The sequence below is a fragment of the Neovison vison genome, chromosome X, assembly GCF_020171115.1.
Source record: "Neovison vison isolate M4711 chromosome X, ASM_NN_V1, whole genome shotgun sequence".
In the NCBI taxonomy this organism is placed as follows: Eukaryota; Metazoa; Chordata; class Mammalia; order Carnivora; family Mustelidae; genus Neogale; species Neogale vison.
In genome coordinates this window covers 130,929,451-130,953,078 of record NC_058105.1, presented here as the reverse complement: position 1 = coordinate 130,953,078, position 23,628 = coordinate 130,929,451, and the positions used below count along the sequence as shown (strand labels likewise).

At 47.1% G+C, this 23,628-nt stretch overlaps 1 protein-coding gene across 1 annotated transcript; it reads right to left on the bottom strand.

The window, feature by feature from the left end:
- Positions 1–482: 482 nt before the first annotated feature.
- CRLF2 (cytokine receptor like factor 2) lies at positions 483–22,764 on the bottom strand. Its single transcript, XM_044235477.1, has 8 exons — positions 22,683–22,764; positions 12,971–13,073; positions 11,048–11,211; positions 9,482–9,615; positions 6,902–7,064; positions 5,321–5,426; positions 2,897–2,981; positions 483–758 (listed from the first exon to the last, which is right to left on the bottom strand). The coding sequence occupies exons 1-8, from the start codon at positions 22,762–22,764 to the stop codon at positions 483–485; spliced, it is 1,113 nt and encodes a 370-aa protein (XP_044091412.1).
- Positions 22,765–23,628: the final 864 nt, after the last annotated feature.

Sequence of the window (23,628 nt, the reverse complement as noted above, 5' to 3'; positions counted from 1 at the left end):
GCTGGGTGGCTGGTTGCCATTGGCAAGGCAGGGCTCCTTTCTCACCCAGGAGCAGGGAGCTCTGCTTCTGGGTCCTTGTGCTGCAGGACGGAAGGGCAGAGAAAATGCTCGGGAATGGAAATGTCAGGGTAGGACGTGGGTGAGATGCACGGAGGAAGGTGGTTTCGGGGCACCCCGGTCATCTTTCCTCATGATTTATGGGAAAACATCAGGCACAAGGAGATGCGAGCTCAAAGCAGGAAACACGCCAATGCTCGGGATCCCATCTATGGTGATTCTGCTTTTGAGCCCTAAAGTAGCAACATCTGTGCGATGAGAGATGACCCAGTGGGTGCAATGGCGTTAGGGGTCTTCAGTAATCCTTCCCCAGACACTGGCCGTGTTTGTGTTCTCTTTACCACGGTGTTGAGTCCCCTAGATGCTCCTCCTGGAACCCATAACGCAACACAGATCCCAATGCTGGCTTTTGAGTTTGCACACCCTCACAACATCACATATGAGTTGTCACTCATCACAAATGTAAAGCCCCCAAGAGAAATCTCCTCGCCACCTTGCAGGGGCTGGCAAGGGAGCCGGCTGGGGTCCCCAGGGGCATCTTCCTCCTCCGTCTGTGGGCACAGGGGGCTGGTCGTCATGATGGGCATCTCAGCCTCATGCTTGAACACGTGGACAACTAGGGCCTCTTCTGGGACACACTCTTGCTCTGCACCCTCCATCTTATTCAAGTGGGCCACGTTCTGGGTGTCCTTTATCCACTCCTGTGGGGACGAAACATGGCTTCATGAACCCAAGGAAATGCTTCTCCTCTCGTGCCCCCTGACTATGCATCCCTGGGACCCAGGCAGCCTCCCTCTGGCAGGAAGGTCAATCCCAGGGAACAGAAAATGCTGGCGTTCATGTCTGGCATCTCTGAGCTAAGCCCTGGGTGCTTTTTAGACCTGCCTTGTATCATCAGCCTCGAAAGCTGTTTGCAGAACCTCCGTGGCCTTCTAAACGTGTCAGGGCAAGGAACACGCCTTCTGGCGTGGCTCTTCTTGAACTTGATTATGTTTGCAAGTCGCCTGGAGTCTTGTGACCAGGGTTATCACTCAGCGGTGGGCTCTGGACACAGCCATTCTAACAAGCCCCCCAGGGATGTCCTTGATGCTGGCGGGGTCACACCTGGGACAGGGGCTCCGTGAGACTCTGTGCCAATAGGGGGAGTGTCCTTGCTCCTGCTTGGAGTTGGGTGTCCCCCAGCCCAGCCTCCCCCATCTCCTTCATTTTTTTTCTGTTGTGAAAACTCTGTTCTAATTCTCTCTTCTCTCCTAGAAAAGGATCGGGACAACCCACCTTCCCCCCATAAAGGACTTGGGGCCAAAGATTATTTTGACCTGAAGGTGATTTAAAAAGAACAGCTGTGGGAGGAATTCTCTGCCTTTCCCCTTTCTGCACAAAAGTCTGGCCACAAGTTTTCCTTTTAAAGATTTGCATTTGCAAAGGTGTCTTTACAACGGCAGAGACAGCCCTGGCCACCCCAGAGGGCTTCTGTCTGTGAAACAAACCTCACTCAACAACCATTACTATCAGCCTAGTCACTTCCCACACCACACCTGCCACCCAGAGGCCCAACCCTCCCTTTTCCTCTGCCCTGTTGCTTCTCCAGGCTTCATCAAACCTCATGAAAATGGCACAGGAGCCCCCAGGTCTAAGCACCTCTTTGGGGTTTTCCCTTCTTTTCCATGAACTCTCTTGCACCCTCACGTGCATATGAAATAAACATTTTCTTCTGTTAATCTGATTTTTTTTCATCTGGTTAATTTGCAGGCCCTGAACACAGAACCTAAGAGGGTAGAGCGAAAAAAATTTCCCCCCGTTTTTTTTTTAACTCCCTTACACCTAAGTAGTTTCGAAATCAAACATGCTCCTGGAGGAGGTAGGAGAGTACACACCCCTCCCCAAATAAACATGTGCCCATCCTAACACCCAGAACCTGTAAATGTATATTTATATGGAGATAGCAACTTTGTAGATGTGACTAACGAAGGATCGGCGATGGGACCATCCTGGATCAGGGTGGCCCTAAATCCAAGGACGGTGTCTTCATAAGAGACAGAAGAAGAGACACAGACGCAGAGAAGCCACAAGAGGATGGAGGCATAGTTGCGAGGGACATGGCCATCAGCCCAAGGACGCCTGGAGGCCCAGAAGCTGGAAGAGGCGGGAAGGACCCTCCCCTGGAGCCTTAGGAGGGAGCATGATCCTGCCCTGCCTGGATCTCAGCATCCCTGCCCCACCTGGATCTCAGTGGTCCTGCCCCGCCTGGACCTCAGTGGTCCTGCCCCGCCTGGACCTCAGACTCTGGTCTCCAGGACAGGGAGATGATTAATTGTTGCTGTTTCAAGCCTATAGTTGGAGGCAGCACTGGGCAACTTCCAGTGCACTGCCCCTTAAAATCCACGGCACCGTCTGGTGAGCTCCGGGGTTGGAGAGCTAGTCCCGTCTCCCTAATTCCCAGCAACTCACAGGCCTCCACAAGCCCTTATCAAGGGAACGAAATAACGATTGAAAACCGTTGAAAAGCGGAAGTTTCTGGTCTGTTTTCGGCTCTGCGGGGGGAGCACATTAAGAACACAACTTCCTGGTGAGTTGAAAAGGCAATTGGGCTGGAAAATCCCGTGAGGGCACCGCTCTCTGGGGCTGACTGAAAGAGAAGCCGCCCTTTGAAACCCTCTCGGGACCTTATCTGTCTGCCCAGGAGCAAACCAGGAAGGGGGGGGGGTCTCGGTTCAGAAGAGGCTCACGGGCACCCAAGGAGGCAGCTGGAATTCATGTGGGTTTTCAACAGGGTACAGGGGGAGGTGTTAGAGCGTGACAAGGAAATCCCGCAGGACAAGCACGGGAAGATGGCAGTTACCTGGAAGTTACCCTGGTGGGATTCAAAGAGCCCAGGGAAGCTGAATTTGGGATCAGGCACCATGGGCATGAGGAGCTTCTGAACTCTGAAATGGACATGGAGAGCTTGGTCAGGTGGGCCGGCATTGCGGAGCGGGGCTGTGGGCTTTCAAGGGGCCGAGCATGGGGACACAGTCCCCCCTCAGGGACGTGGCTCCTGGATAGGACAATGTCTTCCTTGTCAAGACATACGCTCCCCCCTTCAGCTCCCCAGGCTCCCTTCTCCCACCATGCCCCTGACACCGTCCAGCGAGAAAGTGTGGGGTTACAGGGACAGACCCCCTTCCTGCACAATACTGATTCCTGACACACCGGGATTGCTCCTTCTCTTTCCATAAGGCAGTGGACTGAATATATTGAAGCCCTATCCCTCCCTGCAACTTGTGTTCAGAGATCGGGCTTTTTGGGGGGTCACAGTGAAGGTTCCCTGAGTCTTAAGGGACGGGCCTGACGGTGATCAGGATAAGCCCCCTGGATCATTGGTTATTTGGGGCTGATGGCTGTTAAGATCTAGGACATATAGAGGGAACTCTGTCTTCTTCCCCACCTGCTTAAAAACTAGGCATCCGTTTCCCATTTGGCAATGGAAATTTGTTTTTGTCAAGGTGCCGCCCTCTCATAACCAGGAAAAAAGAAAACAAATTGATATTTCCACATAGACAGCCTTTCTCTACCATTAGTTTTATCTAAACATTTCCTAGTCAGCTTCCTCGAATTTACCCATAGAACTTCAGATCCCCTTTTTCTCTGCCTAACGACTTCTCCACAACCTTTGCCCTTTGTTAAACCAGCATATAAGCTCCCCAGACTAACTGCCACTTTGGGTTTTCGCTTCTTGTCTGTGACTTCCTGAATGTAAAATTACAACATCAATAAAGAAACATATGCTTTGTTTAATTAAAAAAAAAATTAGCCAGATGTAAAAGTTAAATATAGACAAACCCTTTCTAAAAGAAACAAGCAATAAAATAAATTAAATATTTTTTAAAAAGAAAGAAACATATGCCGTTTCCCCTGTTAATTTATCTTGGGTCACTTTAATTCACAGGCCCCCGGGGACTGAACTCAAGAGGTTCTAATCCACTATGCTCCAAATCTGATATGACTGGAGACTTTATAAAAAGAGAGGGCGATTACAGGGATGTGTGAACTCACAGGGAAAAGAAAAAAGGAGAAGATCGTGTCTACACGCCAAGGAAAGAGGCCTCAGGGAATATCCGCCCTGCCCATGCCTTGATCTCAGTGTCCCAGCTTCCAGAACTCGGAGAGGATTAATACCTGTGTTTTGAGCCTCCCCATCTTTAGTCCTTTGTTACGGCCACCCTAGGACACCAATACCAATATAGTTGACTTTTCACCCCTCACTGTGGACACAGGCTTCCCTTGAAGACAGGGCAAGTGCTAGTATTTTCCAGGAATTGTGCCCCTCAGTTTCCCTTGGGGGTGATTTTTCAGCTCTGTATTTAGAACACCAGCAGACACCCTGATCTGATTGTTTTGTCTCCTCCGCAGCAGGGCACTGTTTGGTGGCATCTGCTGGAGAGGGTAAAAGCAAGGCGATGATGCTGGAAAGGTCACGGACAATCTGCAGGGATTAGGAGATGCACCCCCTTGCTGTATCAGGCTCCAAGGGGGCCCGTGGCAGTTGTCCCACTTCCCCTAGCACAGACCCAGCCTCAGGGCTCCAGGATGGTCCTTTGTCTTTCTCTACATGTGACCCCCAGTGTCACTATGGAAACCTCATCCTAAGAAGTGAAGACAGTGCCCACTACCTTGGACATCGGTACCCTCACACATCAGCCAGACACCTTGGTACAACGCAAGTCGGTTTACATAAGGATGGAAATAGCGGTGGTTCAGTTGTGAAGAGGGTCAGCAAAGAAAAGCTATTTAATCATTTTTGAGATGCTGTCCGCGGGCTCAAAGAATACTGTGGGGGTGTATCTGTCACTGGGTTTGAGAAGCAGACGAGGGTCTATGTGCAATTCTCACCCTCTCCACCCAACAAAAAAAGCTCAATAAGTCTCAGTGACAATTGAAAACTGTTTTAAGCACTAGTCACACTAACACGGTAGGTGGACACAGCTCAGTGGGGTCTGTGTTGGAAACAAGCTAACCCTCTGGTAGGAGTTAACACTCATATATTCTCCTGTCTCTACGACACTATTTCTCAATGAATACCCCAGGTACCCCTGCATTTTTGACATTACTTCTGTCAATTTTCTTGTAAGCCATTCTTGGCGACATGTGATTGGGGGGGACGTGATGGCCACCTCAATAACCCTATCAGATGATTCTCTTTCTCTTTTCCACTTCATGCGCAAACAGCAACCAAAGCCCTCTCTCCCATGTGTATGACAAGACCGGCGAGAAGGCGCATCCTTACCTCCGTACTTTCCATAAAGACAGAAGAAGAAGGAACACGGTCAGCAAAGCAACCATGCTGGAAATTAAAACAAATTTTGGGAAAAGCTTTTTCTGCGGGCACGAATCTAAAGGAAAAAAGAATGAGTGTTGTCAGTTTTCAGGATGATAGCAAATCGGTCTCCAACGTCCCATTTTCCTTCCTTTATAAATGGCGATGTCTACAAATCTGGATTTCAGCGGGAAGTATCCTGGGAAGAGAGATGGTCTGTGTCAACAGGCACACCTCAGGCAGTCACTGCAGGAGGTGGGTAGAGTCGACACACAGTTGTCAGGTACCTGTGTTACCAGCAGTGTTTGAGGATACTGAGGCTTGGTTTTGGCTTTCCTTTGTCTTCTGTATCTATTGATCTATCTATCTATCAATCATCTATCCATCCATCCATCCATCCATTTATCTATCCCTGAATATCCATTCAACCATATCTAACTATTCGTCCATCCCTCCTCCATTTATTCATCCTTCATTCTATCCATACATCTATCTGCCCATCTATCTTTCATATCCATCCATCCATCCATCCAACCATCCATCCATCCATCTATCCATATATCTTTCATATCCAACCATCCATCCATCCATCCATCCAACCATCCAACCATCCATCCAACCATCCATCCATCCATGCATCCATCCATCTATCCAACCATCCATCCATCCATCCATCCAACCATCCATCCATCCATCCATCCATCCAACCATCCATCCAACCATCCATCCATCCAACCATCCATCCATCCATCCATCCAACCATTCAACCATCCATCCATCAATCCATCCACCCAACCATCCCTCCATCCATCCATCCATCCATCCAACCATCCATCCATCCATCCATCCATCCATCCAACCATCCATCCATTCATCCATCCATCCATCCATCCATCCATCCAACCATCCAAACATCCATCCATCCATCCATCCATCCATCCAACTATCCATCCATCCATCTATCCATATATCTTTCATATCCAACCATCCATCCATATCAACTAACCATCCATCTTTTCATTTATTCATCCCTCATTCTATCTATCCATCCATCCATCTATCCATCTATCTCTCATAGCCATCCAACCATCCATCCATCCATCCATCCATCCGTCATCTGTCTATCTTTCCATCTATCACCTAGCCATCTATCCATCCACTCACCCACCCATCATATCTATTTATCTATGTATGTATGTATGTATCTATCAATCCATCAACCCATTTATATTTATGGACTTATCTACCAACTATGATTTATTTACCCATCTGTCATGATCAATTCATCTATGTCATCAGTCATCTATTTGTATATCTATAGTCTATGCCTACATCACCCTAACAACATTCATAAATAGTACTTATTATTATTGCTGCTCTCAATAAAAATAAAAATGAAAATGAGCCCAAGAGAGTGGACAGCCTGGAGAGAGAAACAATTGCTTTCAAATTGATCTCTGAAGTAGGAGGTGAGGTCATTCATTTTTAGGTGCCCCTAAGCCTCTCTCCCCTAAAAGACAAGGTACAGCACTGCTGTGTGACAAGCCTTACCTCTCAGCTCCCCCCTCTGCTGATGTGTCACTTCTGACCAGTCACTTGGGTATGTGTCAGGGCCATAGCTGGACTCCATCGTTTTCACTCTGGCCCGGAAGAAATAACATTTCTCAGCATCCAAGCCATCTGTCGTAACATTGCAGGTTTCTTCCTCCTTGGACTGCAGAGAAAAAGCAAACACGGTGATCGATGACTTGACCTAAACCCTTTAACCTTGTACTAGAGAGTCAAGTCACATAAGATTCCTACTTTTCAGCATTCCCACTCTTGTTGCAGTTTCTCTATCGGCCTAGCAAAAACAAATGCAGTGACAATTTCTAGATGCCCCTCCAAGAAGAAACAATCCCTTGTAACAGACACAACTACATATATTTTTAAGAATTACTAGGTGAGGAGCACCTGGGTGGCTCAGAGGGTTAAAGCCTCTTCCTTCAGCTCAGGTCATGATCCCAGGATCCTGGGATCAAGCCCTGCATTAGGCTCTCTGCTCATGGGGAACCTGCTTCCTCCTCTCTCTCTCTGCCTGCCTCTCTGCCTCCTTGTGATCTCTGTCTGTCAAATAAATAAATAAAATCTTAAAACCAAACAAAACAACAAAAAAAGAATTACTTGGTGAAAACTTACTCCTTCCAAAAAAAGTAACTTTTTGGAAAGAATACAAAAGTTACTCATGTTTACTTTGGAAACTTTAGAAAACATATACACATACAAACACACAACAACAACAAAAAAACCATAAAACCTCCTTCATTCTAGCTCCATGATATACTGGTGGTTCGTACATATTTTGTCATATCGATGTACCATAATTTGACTCTCTTCCTAGTGTATGGCATAGAGGAAGCCTCCAATGCTTTGTCATTATTTTAGATAATCCTTCAATAGATGTCTCTGTGTATAAAACCTCATGCACATCTTCAATCCTTTCCCTGGGATTAATTTCTAAAAAAGGGACTCAACAGATCAGAACCAGGAGAAGTTCTTAACGTTTATTAATGCTCAACATCCTTGCCCAGTATCACATTTTATTATTAGCATAGTCTTTAGGTGAAATCTGGTACCCACCTATTGCTTTAATCTCTATTTCTTTGATGAGTCTCATCAAATCTCATCTCCGTGATTGCATTCTACTAGACCAGAAATAGGTCAGTTTTTTACTCTTTTCTGATAGGCCCCCTCCTGTTTTAACTGCCTTACAATAGCATTCTCAGTTTTATCCTTATCGCTGCATTTATTGTACCGTTTCCAGATTTAGGTGTGTGTCGCATGGGCAATACGTCCACTTAGGGTTTGCCTCCTCCTACAGAGGGTTCACTTTATGAGAGTAGAGATTCCCGTCTGTTGACAGGTCCCATTGTTGTCTCCACATATGTACCTGGTCCAGACACCAGTGAACATAATAATAATAATAATAATAATAATAATAATGAGTGAGTAGTATGTGCGTGCCTAGTGGTAAGACTACCCGTAGTAAGAGTGAATTTACTCAATGTTTTTCATGTGTTTATCATTTCCATCCACAAGTTGCCCTTGCTAGGTGCGACTATTATGTCCTCAGTGTTTGGGGCATAGTCGATACTCAATAAGTATATCTTGAATGAATGTTGAAGAAAATCCCTCCCAACACCTGTAACTATGGCAGGTATCAACTGTCCTGGGCTGAGATGTTCAGTTACACTCACATACCCTTTACTTCCTGGATGGTGCTAGGAGATATGGTCCTTCTGGTTGACCTCCTTATCCAAGTCTGCAGAGCTTGATGGACACAAGGGTACTTGCAGAATGGTGGAATCCCTGAATTCTGAGATTGGCAGGGAGCTCAGAGTCCAGGTAGCTTAACTACTCTTGTCATGTTAGACCCTTATCTCTAGGAGACACCCTTCAAGCCAACTTCAGAGTTGGGGCACCTCCAGGAATGGGCATCTCACTGTACATGATCTGGGTGATTCCGTCTGCTCTCTGCAGAATCTTCCCATTAGTTTCAGTTCTGCTATTGCAAGGAATTTAATCCCTTGTTTATACAGTGGTCATTTCATTATTGGAAGACAATTGTGAGCCCCTGGGTCATATGATCTTCACATAGTTTTAATGCATTCCATAGATTATGCCCATAGACACAGAACCAGAAAGGTTCTCGTATGTTCAAAAAGCATACAAAGAGGGCTGGATGGTACAGTGTGTGATGATGGTGAATTTCGTTTGTCACCTTGGCCAGGTTTGGTGCCCAGTTAATTAGATGTCAACCTACATATTCCCGTAAAGGTGTTTTCTAGAAATGATCAATGTTTTTAATCAGCCAAATATAGGTTACTCTATAATGTCGGTGAGCCTTACTCACCCCGTCGAAGGCCTTGAGAGGACAGTCTGGAGTTTCCTAGAGAAGTCTCAAGACCCTAATGGAAACCTGTCTGGGTTTCCAGCCTACCGGCCTGAGACTTACCTGTCCCTATAATCTCATCAGCAATTCCTTAACATAAATGTCAACATCTGTCTCTGTGTCTCTCCATGTTTCTCTCAGCTACCACTTGGGGATTCTTACTCACACTTGCCCTGAGGAAAAGATGCCACCCCACTCACCTGCCACTCAGTGTCGAACATACTCTTGTACTGGATTTCGTAGAGGAGACGCTTGTAGGGGAGATCAGAACAGGTCACTGTGATGGTTTCCTGATGCCACTGGAAGTTCAAGTCTTTTGGGGAGCTGGGTTTCACTAAGACACAGAGACAACAAAATGATCACCACCTCGACAGAGATCCCACATCTCTAAAATTATCGTTGTAAGTTTTCTTAGGCTTGTGTTCTTCTGCCTACATGAATCCTTCCCTTAATACTTTATAAGATTGGCATTGGGGGGTCATTTGTCCCCATTATTTCTGTAGCATTGGTTTGAACCAGAGCTCCAAGGACCTGTATGTATGTTGTAAGAGGAACTCTTTGAGGTTGTGTGAAAAACTCCTATGTATCTTTTATGGGATGAATAGTGTCCCCCAAAAGAAAGATGTATGTTGAAGTCCTAGCCCCTATATCTCAGAATAGAACTGCATTTGGGATAAATTTAGGTATAATTATTAATGAAAATATGGGTTTTATTGGAGTAGGGTGTGTTCTGATCCTACTTAACTGGTGTCCTCAAAAGAGGAAACAGAGGCACATAGCGGGAAAACGGAAGATAGAGGTATAAATGGGGCTAAGGGCTCTTCAAGCTGAGGAACACCAAGAGTTGCCAGCAGCCACAGAAACAAAGAGAGAGGCATGGACCAGATTATCTCCCAGAGTCTCCAGAAGGAACCAGCACTGGCCACACCTTGATTTCAGATGCCTGGAGTCTTCTTAATTGTGGGAGGACAAATTTCACTTGTCTTAAGCCACCCATTTTGTAGTAATTCATTGCGGTAGCCCCAGCAAACTAAAATGAGGACAGAACATGGACAATGCCATATGGGACTCCTTTCTAGAAAATGAACGCTTTTGTGAGTTAAATGGTGTCCACCAGCAAGTATGTCCAAGTCCTAACCTCTGGTACTGTGAAAGCGGCTTTATTAGGAAACAAGATCTGCACAGAAATCATCAAGATAGAATGAGGTCATCCTGGATGAGGGTTGCCCTAAATCCAAGAGCAAGGGTCCTTAGACAGAAGAGGAGAGACACAGACACAGGAGAGAAGCCACATGAAGATGGAGGCAGAGCTAGGAGGGACATGACCACAAGCCCAGGGATGCCTGGAGCCCCAGAAGCTGAAAGAGGCAGAAAGGACCCTCCCCTAACCTCTGAAAGGAACACAGCCTTGCCCTCCTGGATCTCAGCAGCCCTGCCCCACCTGGATCTCCAACTGTGGTATCCAGAGCTGGGAGATGATTAATTTATGTTGTTTCAAACCATCTGGTTTGTAGTCATTTCATGTGACACTGTTTTATAACCCCAGATAGACAGCCAACCCTGAACACTCCTAAGAAAAACCCATGGGGTGGTATGGAGGGCAAGATGTCCTTCTCTCTCTTTCTCTCTCTCTCTGTTGGAGAGCAGTGTGTCATACCACATCTTTGCCCAATGCGTGTATCAAGATGGATTTTCTAGAAGGCCAGTCTCTTTGAAGTTAGAGGAGGAAAGGAGCACTGGGCAATGAGTTTGTTTTTGGTACTTACAGTAAGCACTGATCCATTGGCACTTGGTGAGAAGGAGATGTGTTGCATTCCAGATGGAAAAGCACAGAATTTCATCTTTTTTTGCCTCCAGGAGGCATCCAGCAGTACGACTTTGTTGAAGAATATAGTTGGAGCATTGGCTACTGGTCTCATCACTGCTTAAGCTGCGGTTAAAAAAAGGGACCCATTCAGCCAGAGAGGGTCTTTGAAAATAATATCTTCACACATCTACAGGCCACTCCTTTGCTCCACATCTCTGCAACAGACTCAGATTGGGGACCCCCTTCACTACCTTCAAGGACCCTTTCTTACAAGCACAGCAAGAAGTGCCCAAACAGAAATCATCCACTCTCTCAAAAGGTTAACCTTCTAGAATGTCCCCTTTAATGGGTTGAATGGTGGCTTTCCAAAAGACATGTTCATGTTTTAATCCCTGGTTTCTGTGCATGGGAGCTTATCTGGAAATACAGTCTTCACAGATGTGATTAAAAGAAAGATATCAAAATACGATCATCTTGCATTAAAGTGGGTCCTAAATCCAATGACACCATCCCTATAAGAGACACAAGATGAGACACCGTCTCAGAGAAGAAGCCACATGAAGTTAGAGACAGAGATCGAGGGACGTGGCCTCAAGTCCAGGGATGCCTGGAGCCCAGAAGCTGGAGGAGGCAGGAAGGACCCTCCCGGGGGCCTCTGGAAGGAGCACAGCCCTGCCCCGCCTGGATCTTACACTTCTGGTGCCAAGAACTGGAGGAGGATGAATGTCTGTTGTTCTAACCTGCTCAGTTTGTGGTACTTTGTTACGGCCACCCCTGAAAACTAATAACGAATACGGTTTGACTTGCAGAGTCACCATGCCCTGATTTGAGCAGGCACTCTAATAAGGAGGTACCAAGATTAGAGATCTCCCTGGGGCTTCGTACAATATGAAGAAAAAAAACATGGTTCCCCGTTAAGACCAGTTCAGGCTCTGTCTTTAAGTCCTCAAATCCAAGCAATGACTCGATGAAGAATTGTGTCCTCTATAATGAAGAAACCAATGATCAAGTGACTTACCTGGGCGATCGCCTAGGAAATCCAGCACTTTTTATTTTAAAGCTTATTTTCCCAGCCGATTCACCTTAAACTGTCTTGCGTACACGTAAACCTCTTCCGTACACTTTCCCATTTGTGTCATATGCTATCAAACGGCAAAGAATCAATCACACATCACACATCTCCCATTCACAGAGTTAGGACTAAATTATTTTTTTTTAAGATTTTATTTATTTATTTGACAGAGAGAGATCACAAGTAGGCAGAGAGGCAGGCAGAGAGAGAGAGAGGAGGAAGCAGGCTCCCTGCCGAGCAGAGAGCCCGATGCGGGACTCGATCCCAGGACCCTGAGATCATGACCTGAGCCGAAGGCAGCGGCTTAACCCACTGAGCCACCCAGGCGCCCAAGGACTAAATTATTTAGAGATTCCTTTACTCCCACATTTATACCCATGTCTTTGAGCATGGAAGACCAAAAAAGCCCATGACAGGGAGACACGTTTTTGGAAGGTGGTGGCTGGTGAGCTGGCGTGACAGTGTCAGAAGGTTAACGTTTGCCATGGCCGCATAGAACGTTTCAAGGGAACAGGGCTCCCTTTGAAGGTATCTGTTGAGACATCGCAAATGGTCCTGGATGAACAAACACCTTCTGGGTGTCCTGGTAAGAATCTAGGTAGTTTTGAGTGTGACTCGGTCATCACTTGGTTAGGAGGCTTGGGGATCTGTGGCTGCAGCTGTGGCAAGGGCTCGAGCCTAAACAGAACAGACACATTCACACTCGAGCGTTCTGATCCCTCACACCTTCATGACCTGGCACTGGCTGGGGTCTTAGAGGAAGAAATATTTGCACGCAGGGCAGGACGTTCCCTTCCTGCAGGCACTTACTTGTAGAGGAAAGTCAAATTTGTCCCAAAGTCCTTGCTGGCATTCCACGTGACCTGCACGGTTTCAAAATTAAAGTTGATAATCTGAAGTTGCAATGCTCCTTCTGGGTGAAAAAAAGACAAACAGAGGATCTTTTGAGGCCATGCTGAAAACAGATGGAAATCTGTCAAAGGACATCAACACTTCTGTGATACAAATGAAAGAATGCTTTAAAGGGACAGAGAAAATCAAGATTTTCACAAATAAGCCAGGCATTAATTATGTCACTAAGAGCCTCAGGATATATAAAGGTTGCTCAGGACAGAGGCATAAGCCAGCAGCAAGATTACAGCCACTTTTCTTCTTGTGTTTGCAAGAGATTATGACCGTTAATTAGTATGACGGGCAGCTACTGAGTATCGACTGTGTCTGATGACATCATCTTTTGGGGGCACGCAGGGGGGCATTAGACACTGTCCCCCAGCCACCCAACTCGCTGTCTCACTCAGAACACCAAACATGACAACTTGAGAAAAAGCTTGCCGACAAATGAGTCCTTTGGTCTTGGCTTTTCAAGTGAAAGTCTTGGGTACTTTTGATTTTCACGGATGTTAGTCATTGTGAAAGTCGTGAATGGGTGTATTCTAGGATTGAGCAAATGGGCTGTGATACTGCGGGTAGCCAGAGGCAAGTCTCCAACTGTCAGAGGGGGGAGTAACAATTTTGGGGAATATGGAAGGCTAGAATGAACTCAGTGGTGTTGAGTTAGAAGTGGAAGTATTTAGGACGGGTAGATAGATGATAGATAGATAGATTAGATAAATAGATAGATAGATAGATAGATAGATAGATAGATAGATATAGATAAAAGATGATGGATGGATAGGTAGGTAAGTAGATAGATAATGAAAGGGTGGAGGAATGGATGATGGATGGATGGATGGATGGTTGGATGGATGGATGATGGATGGATGTGTGGATGGATGGATGATGGATGGATGTGTGGATGGATGGATGATGGATGGATGGATGGATGGATGGATATTTGGATATATGGATAGATATGGATGGGTGGATGGACAGATAGACATGGATGGATGGATCAATAGATGTGATGGATAGATGATGATGATCATAGATAGATAGGTTAATAGATATAGGGGTGGATGGATGAATAGATGGATGGATGGATAGGCTAGATAAATAGATATAGGTTTGATGATAGATAGATAAGTAGGTAGGTAGATAGATAATGGATGGATGGATGGATGGATGAGTGGATCAACAGACACATTTCTAACACCCAGCAGGTTGTGGGTGAGAGGAAGGTGAACAGATACATGTCCACAAATGCCAAGAAGGAGGGTCTGGAAGCCCCTAGATCAGGAACTCATACTCCACATTCAGTGCTTGGTTCAGCTCCTCCACCCATCAAGCAAGAGGCAAATACAGGTCCTTGCCCTAGCTCTGTTTGCTCAACCCCGCTGTGAGGTCTCTGGGCTGGATGGTTTGGCCTGCTGAACATTCAGGGGACCACAGTCTACTTCGTGGTCTAGAGATAATCATGCTCTCTCTTCATGGCCTCTTTACAATCCAAATCCAATATTGTATTTCCCTTACATGTTTCTCAAGACCTCCAACCGATATTCTTATGCAATTGGCCAATGACTATCCACACTGTGGAAATGAACAAAGCCGACCCAAATGAAAACAAGCAGAAGACAATTTTTGCGAAGCTTTCAGGATCAGAGAGTCGAGCACCATCCCTTGCATTTGGCAGAGACTCGAAGGCAGACGGAGCAGTGCGAGGGCCTCATAGCCAGGCAGGGGTGGAGGTGGGGCATGGATGCTCAAGTCTGTCCTGATGGAGGCTGTTGGCACAGGGGGAGCTGCAGATGGTTCACTAGAAGCAGAGTGTCTGGTGGGGTTGGTTACACGAGCATAACTGGTTTTTTTGTGCTTGGTTCAGAGTTGGAAGCTAGGATGAAAATTAGGGAAGTTGTCAGATATTAACTCGAGGGGCTGGTTTCCCAGGCAGGCTGCCACAGGTTGTGAATCAGAGCTCTGTTTTCCTAGACTGTTTGGCCATTGTCCATCTGCATATTTTGTCTCTCGGTTTCCTGCATTTTGGCAATCTGACCGCCATTCACGGAGACCCCAACGAGTTCTCTCTGTGCTGTTGTCAGCTATGTTATCTACACTCCTCTTTTTCCAATGTCGTTGACACCCCCTATGTCACCCACGGTGCCCAGTCCTGTGCTCAACGTGTAGAAAAATGCTCAGGAAAGATGTGCTGAATTGGCAACAAATACAGAAGTTGAACTTTGTGAAAAATCCCATCATAAACTCTGGGATGATTATCCCAGGGGATGGGATGTCTGGTTGACTCAGTCGATTGACCATCCAGCTTTGGGTTGTGATCTTGGGGTCATGAGGTTGAGCCCTCTCTCAGGCTCCATACTCAGCTTGGAGCCTGCTTCTCCCTCTCCCTCTGTTCCTGTCCTCACTCTCTCTCTCAAATAAATAAATCAAATCTTAAAAACATAAAAAATAAAAAACCATACACACAACATTATGGGACTCTGGATCTATCCTGACTTCTGAAAATCAAAGGTAGAAGGAAGGATACAAATGTTCTTTGAGTTTTTAAGGAAGACTTTCTCATGCCCGAGGTGTACAGAATATTTCTGTTTTGTGGTGACCATTGTTCCTGACGTAACTGCTCACACAGTGGATGATCTCAAACTTGATGCACTGGTTCCAGAAGTAGAAGAGATGTTGGGAAGGACCTCCTAGCTTCTGGAAATCCCTGACCTTCAGAAGAGGAACTAGTGCCCATGTCTTATGGTGAACACCTTCGAAGGCTCTGAAAGGGAGGGGAGTGTACAGCTCAGTCCTCGGCAAACATTACGACAGATCTTTGGACCTCCGTCTGTGGAAGATGTCTAATGGATAAACAAAACACCCCAGGGCATCAGCAGGAAAGGAGAAGTGCTCTTGTGGTTCATTACCTCCCCCTTATGGTGAGCAAGTTGCTGGGAGAGTTTGCAACTTGATCAGACTTGAAAAGGGGAAAGAAAAGGAAGTCATTGTGTGTCTGTGGCTTCCTTGCTAACTGTCCAGAATCAATTCTGACATTCCCTTGGAGTCTAGGTGAGGGACATGACTGGGCTTCTCACCACCGGGGTGTGGGCAAGACTTCTCTGAGAAGAAGGGAAACGTGGAAGGTGTTCTGCTGATCCTACAAAATGCTTTCATCCTACAAAATGGTGCTCTTGAAGCAGACTCTTCAGTGGGGCATGAAAGCAGGTCTGAGATCTGCAAGGGCTTGGGTGTGGTTTGCAAAACAGAAAGGGAACTTCTGCTTCCACACTGGGTCCTCACCCCTGACCTGCCCTGCCCTGTTCTCTTTCAGGACAAATTGAGTTTAAAAATAAAACATGTAGGGTACCTGGGTGGCTCAGCAGGTCAAGCATGTGCCTTTGGCTCAGGTCATGATCTCAGGGTCCTGAGATGGAGCCCCACGTCAAGCTCCACACTCAGAGCAGAGTGTGCTTGAGTCTCTCTCCCTCCCTGCTGCCCCTCCAGCTGGTGCTCTCTCGGTCTCTAAAATAAATTAGTCAATCAATTAAATAAAAAGGAAGACATGCTTCCCTTCCCTTTCTTGGAGAACTTTAGGAAACTTCTAAGATCTTTCTCCATCTCTTTGACATACATGCAAATCCTTTTACAAGTTTGTAAGCTTTCCCCCAGGTTTAGGGCCCAGGATTATTATCTTTTCTCAGAGACCTGGAAAATAACTCTTGGAAATGCAAATACCAAGGAACGTGATGTTCCGTTTCTGTGTGAGAGTTAAGTCTGGCTCCAAGTTATAAAACAACATCTTGTTGTAAAGATAGGAGTTTACTTTCCCATTGGATAAAACCAACTAGCTAACACAGATGGTTGCTCCAATTACCGGGTGAAATTAGGGAGAACTTTGCGGGACAAACGGTGCTGAGGGGGTCTCATACTCGAGAACCAGCAATTGTTTATTCCCAGAGTATGTGTATCATGCATGGTGCCCACCAGCTCTAAAAAAAGGGTTTCTGTGTTTGCTGAATTCTTGCCTTTGTAGATTAGTGCATTGTGCGTGGTGTGTATTGCCTTCTGGTTAAATGCTTATTTAATAATAAGGGGTGGCTTTTCTCTCTCTTCCACCTTTGTGGACGAGGCTCCGGGTTGGCAAGCAATTTGGTTTCTTGCTAAATTTCCCCAGCAGGGTCAGGAGCATCCCCCACTCTCCAGGAACTAGCTATGCTCCTGGGCCATGGGTCTATCTGTTATTAGCAATCCTGGTGGCACTGTTTCCACTGAGCGATGCTGTCTTACTCTTGTGATCCCAGGGTCCCCATCTTTGAATGTCAGCTTCCCAACAAAAAAGAACGTGGGGACCCCAAAACTGTGCTTTTTTTCCCCTGTAATTGTTACTTAGAAAGTATATGTTGATTTTACCAGATATGATGAATTGATTTGGACACGTCGAGAGGCAAAGGCACAAAATTGCAAATTTACCCGAGGACCTATAATGCAGGCAGCCCCTGTGATAGAACCTGTCTGTACGGAGAGAGAAGGAGGCAAAGAAAGATTCTTAGGACACTGATTGCCGGAGTTCATCAATAGTTCACTTGTATTGAAAATTTACACTCTTGTGGAGAACCCCTCATGCACTAGATGTTGGAGCCAGGGGATAAGAAGGTCATGAGAGAGAGAGATTTATGGGGATAGAGTTTCAGTTGATGAGAAATTCTAGATGAGAAAGTTCTAGAAGATGGTAGGGATGGTTGGACAACAAATGTACTTAATGTCACTGACCTGTGCACTTAAGAAAGATTAAAAAGGAATATTCTATATATAGTTTACAACGATTTTTAAATTTTTTTTATTTTTTAAAATATTTTATTTATTTATTTGACAGAGACAGAGATTATAAGTAGACAGAGAAGCAGGCAGAGAGAGGGGGGGGAAGCAGGCTCCCTGCTGAACAGAGAGCCCGATGCGGGGCTCGATCCCAGGACCCTGAGATCATGACCCGAGCCGAAGGCAGAGGATTAACCCACTGAGCCACCCAGGTGCCCCATACGACGATTTTTTAAAAAAGAATAAGCAACTTAATTTTTTAAAAAAATTGTATCTACGATCATTTTTTTGAAAAAGAATAAGCAACTCAATTTTGTAAAAATTGTATGTACCACCATTTTTTAAAAAAAGAATAAGCAACTTAATTTTATTTCAAAAAATGTATCTATCATCATTTTTTAAAAAAGAATAAGCAGCTTAACTTTGCAAAAAAATTGTATCTGACCCCATAATTTCATGATATTTCCTAAGTCATTGCTCACGCTCCAGACTTGGGAGCGTCTATCCCAACGAATGGCTGAAATGAATTTCGCTGCCTTGTTTTGATGCCGATCGGGCAGATGCTCTAGTCTGGGGCTATCTGGGCAAAGTTGTTTCTTCTTCTTCTTTCTTAAGATTTATTTATTTTGAAGAGGGTAAACGTGAGCACGTGCAGAGGAGAAGCAGAGGGAGAGAGAATCTTGAAGAAGACGGAGAGCCCGACCTGGGACTGGATCTCAAGACCCTGAGATCATGGTCTGAGCCACCCTGACAATGGGATGGTCAATGGGCTGAGCCACCCAGGCGCCCCCCGGGCCAAATTCTCAAAGCCGTGTCTTCGGACAAAGTCACTGTGGTCCATGGGTAAGACGACATATCATTCAGCCATCAGAAGGAATAAAGGATCCACTTGCCCTACTGTGGTAAAGTATGAACCCACGAGGCTGACTGACAGACACCACAGAAAAAAGGGGTCAGATACCGTGGGGACACCGTGAATATGGGATGTCCAGAAGAGGGGAAATCCATGGATACGGAAAGCAGGTTAGCGGTTGTCAAGGGGCTGGGGACGGGATTGGGAAGGGGGCGGTATGGGTTCTTGGGTCGAGAGTTTCCATTTGGGATGATGGAAACATTCTAAAACTCATTGCATGTGTTTATGAATTTCCTAAAACTCATTGAATTGTGCCCTTTAAATGGACAAATTATATCCCAATAGAGCTGCTTCCAAAAACAACAACAACAAACCAACAAAAAAACGTGTTCTGTTTCACTTTCTTGCCCTGTCCCAGCTCCTGTGGATGTCTCCCTTGATGGAGAGCTTTTCAGCCAACACCGATGACCAGGGTTCCCCCAACAAAGATCTTGCAATGGGAACCTGCCCCAACAGCTCCCCCATGTCCAGGACCCAGCAGATTTTCTGCAGATGTGCCTTGATTCCAACACCCTCCCAGAGCTGCAGGGAAAACGGGAGCCCGACGCCTTTGCAAACAGTGGGACGGCCTCCTGCAGGTGCATCATGGAAACGCCAACAATTTCCTTCCTGGGCCTCAGTTCACTGCACACAGAGAGTTACAGAAAAGATGATTCAAGATCCCCACGCATTTGCTTCGAGGAGTTTGGCGGTTCCCAAGGGACTCTGCCCCCAAATAGGGCTGGGTATGTCTGAGGTTAGTATGTGAGATCTGATCAAAGCCGTGGGTGGCATGGGAAGGGGGACAGCACAGAAGGCCTTTCAATCACCAGCCGTTTTCCTGGGGCCTGCATGCCTCAGGGTAGCAAACACAAAGACATGAGTTAGATGGGAAAGTCGGAACCATTCTTACCTGTCCTCACTGCGAGGACACAGGACTCGAGAGGCGGCAAAGTGTCGTCCCCATATACAGGCAGGTCCCTGACGGGATGGGAAGCCCCACATCTGCCCCTACCCGGGGCTTGTCTGCAGGAAGGAGGTTGGTCAAAACCGCACCATTGTTGAGCCCTGGCTGACGCCGACGGGGTCCCCGCGATACCAGAGTGACATCCGGTTAAAGTGCAATCGTTCTGGTAAGGTGACCACTATGAATGCTACGCTTTGGACTCTCTTTGTCTCTCTCCCTCCTTCCTTCTTTATTTACTGGGCAACCGACACACAAAGGCAAAGGCAGCTATACCCCTCCAGGCCCATCCCCACCTGGACACCCTCCAGAATCCATCTCATGCCGGTTGGACACGTCCTTGTGGTCCACCCGACCCCGCTAGGGCTCCCCTTGTTCCTCTGGTTGTCCACGCCGCTGTGACCCAGGCACCCACATCTCCATTATGTACGCACGGAGCCCTGATTATAGATCTCTCCCACCCGTGACGGGGGCCGCCGCTAATGGCTACCTGCCCATACATCAACCAAGACCCTATTTCCAAGTAAGGTCCACAGGGAGGTTCCAAGGTTTCTGCATTGAACACTGGAGGCGAGTCCCAGCTGAACCCACAAAGGGAGGGCGTGTTACACACACAAGGGTATCGGGACGGTAATCGTTAGCATCTACGGGCCTAAGATACACCAGGCTTGGTGTGAAAAGGCAGAGAGAGGTGTGTTAATGGCGGTACCCGATATGTCTTGGGCTGTTTGTGTGCATGGAAGACTGGCCTTGGAACTCCCTGCAAGGCTCATGCAGCAACATGGCAGGTGGCAACGAAAGCCAGGGTCCTCCCAACTCCTGGGTACGGAGGCAGCGGGATGTCCGGTCTGGGTCCATCCTGTCTCTGAGGGAGGCAGGTGCCCCAGGAGACCTTCTACAGAGCTGCCATCACCGGCACGTTGGTGGCCCACCATGGCTTTCCCCATGGATGGTCACCTCAATGTCACCCACCTGCAAGGTGGTTCCTGGTCTACTCACACGGCACCGTCCCGACAACCACAAGCCCAGACGTGTCCCACACGACCACCTTCAGAACATCAGGAATCCTCAGATAAGCATCACCTTCCACTCCCTTGCTCGCCTCCTGCCCTAACCCACACCTGAGTATCAGGTCTCTACTGCATGTGCGGGAGCACCTGGGCTGAACCCTCCCCCTTCCCCCCTCCCATCGTAACCCACACCCGAGTCTCTAGTCTCTGCTGCTTGTGAGGGGAGCATCTGGTCGTAATTGAAGACCCCTCACCCTTCCTAAATCTGCACATGAGGTCTGTGAGCTCACGGGTTCCTTCTGGCCGAAGGTGCGTGATCCCACAGGAAAGCTAAAATTGCCCCTGACAGAAATTCGACCTGAACCCCCGTCGTGAGTCTGTATGTCCGGTCATAGCGGCCCCCTTCCACATCTATGGGATCCTAACTCCTGCCATTGGCCGCTGTGACCCGGGGTCACTGGGTGTCCCGTTGCATTCCTCAGCGGACTGTGGGTGCACAGGAGAAGTTGGAGGAGCTTTCCTAATGCTGTGCCCCTGTGGGACCCCAGTTCCCACTACTTAGTTTTCAAGGCTTTTATGCCTATAACATCTCGGGGGCGAAAAGGCAACTCCATTGAAAGAAAAGGAAGCAAACCCCAACCCTCGTTCACAAAGTGTTTTCTAACAAGTTACTAGAAAGCCATACCCTGGCTAATTGAATCTAAAGGAATAAAAATAAATAAAATAGAAATAAAATAATAGTTACAGAAAGGGTCTGAGTGTGTTGGGCACCTCTGGGTACGGACGGTCCCCACATGCACCTGCTCACGGATCAGAACCCAGAACTGGTCTAAACTGTGGTGTTTAGAGACTGGGGTGTCAGTGAGGGAGACAGAGATGTCAGGAACCACTGAGGGCCGTTTCAGGTTCATGGGAGGTAAAATGTGGGTGCAAAGCGTCTGCCTCGATGGGGGGGCACGTGGCAGATCTGATCTGAGAATGTGACAAGGGACTAATGGGTGTCACACAGTTTAGGAATTAGGTTAGACCCCGTGCAGCCCCAGCCTTGGGAGACCCCTCACAAAGGCTCTTTGGGACTCCTTGCTGTGTCCACTGGAACCCCGAGGCACCGTTATGAGACTATAGCAAATGGGGTTCACGGAGACTTGTAAACCTCCATGGGTGGTTTGCAGGATTCCCTGTAAGTGAAGGGGACACTTCACAAACTCCAAGTCCCTAACCTGTCATCCCCGGCTCCCTGAGCCACCCCGACATTGCAAAATCCAATCAGACCTACTCGGGCACAAGACCTGCCCCACCGTCCCCACCATAGCTGGATCTCTCCCACCTGCCTTCTCTCGGGGGACCCATGTTAGCAAAGCGTATCCCAGGAGCACACACCCTGGCAGTCATGTTCCAGAAAAAAAGCCCAGGAACAGGTCCCGAGGACGCGCAGCGAGGTGGGAGCTGGGATCCCTTCAGGAGATACGGCCATGGGCTTCAAGGATGACCCCGCAGATGGACGGCTCCAAAGCCCATGGCGGGTGCAGAGACGCCCTCACCTTCCCCGGGGGTGACACAAGTTCATCCCTGACAGGTCTATAGTCACTTAAACAAAATGCCTTTGAGCTCTCGGAAGAAACAACAGGGAAGCCACTCAGAATCTCAACGCAGCAGACCTCACACTCTTTCATTTACTTATTTATTTATTTCGTGCATTCGAACCGAATGCATCCCAGCTCGGTCCATCACGAGCCCTCTGCAAACAGGTGAGCAGGCCTGTGGAGACTTGGGAACATGCATGCTCCTTGTTACTGTTACCAAAAAACAAGCAAAGGGAAACGAAAAATACAACAGTTGCAAAAGAGAAACACTGAAACCTGGGAAGGAAGGAAGGAAGGAAGGAAGGAAAGAAGGAAGGTTGGTTGGTTAAAATAAAGGACATTTTATTCACACAAGTGGCCACATGGCCATACAAGCATGGCTTACCCAGTACTGATTCTTCTGAAACCGTCACGTCGACCAGGAGGAAGAGGGCTGCCGATGCCCAGGGCAGAAACACGGACCTCATACTTGCGGAGAGACACAAACGAGTGAGCCGAAGGTCTGTGCCTTCATGGTTATTGTAAAGGGGTTACCCTGTTCTTAAAGAGTGGAACAGAAATAAGGAAATGACAACGGGAAACAGAGTCAATCTTTACTTAAAATGATGACTCTTGTTTAAAAGAGAAGAAAAAAAAATAACCACAACAGAAACACAAGATCACTCTTGCCCACGCGCAGCCCATGAGGAGCTGGGCTGGAAAGCGTTGCGGCTGGTGGGGAGGCCTGTGGGGTGAGTGAGGTCCTAGAGGTGCTCTGTGGATGGTGGGCGTGGTGGGTCATCTGGCGGTGAAGACATTTCACCCATCCCGTCGGGGGTCCATCCAAGCTGGGGGCGAAGGTGTTGAGCCCGGTGTCCATGAGGTTCACATTGGGGAACTTCCAGAATTCGAACGAAGAATCTTCGTTGGTTGGACGTCAGTGAGGACACCGGTAGCTGCGTGTTCCTCAAGAGCACAGAGCTAGGACAGACCATCTGCGTCCACCACTTCTGTCTTCAAATACACTCCTGGGAGTGGTGCCCAGGGCTGTCAATGAAAAAAGAAAAATATCAGAGAATGCCTGGCTGGCTCCGTCCGTGAATCATATGACTCTTGCTCTTGGGGGCATGAGTTCAAGCCCCACGTGTCAGGGTGGAGATTACTTAGAAAATTTTTTTGCCTAATTCTTTTAATTTAAAGTTTAAATTTTTTAAATTGAAAAAAAAATTTAAGTAACACTCACAGCGATTACTATTCTGGTAAAAACAGTGCATAGCTACAAAGCACTTTCACAGACACGGAATCTGTAAGCAAAAGGACATAAGCAAAAAAAAAAAAAAATCCAACAACAC

Bases quoted from the DNA above. Each gene is read 5' to 3' on its own strand.
- CRLF2 (XM_044235477.1), bottom strand. From the start codon at position 22,764: ATGAGGTCCGTGTTTCTGCCCTGGGCATCGGCAGCCCTCTTCCTCCTG. The intron at 11,212-12,970 runs GTAAGTGCCTGC...TTTTAACCGCAG, and splicing joins AATTTGACTTTCCTCTACAA to CTTAAGCAGTGATGAGACCA. The intron at 2,982-5,320 runs GTAAGGATGCGC...TGTCCATTTCAG, and splicing joins TCTTTATGGAAAGTACGGAG to AGTTCAGAAGCTCCTCATGC.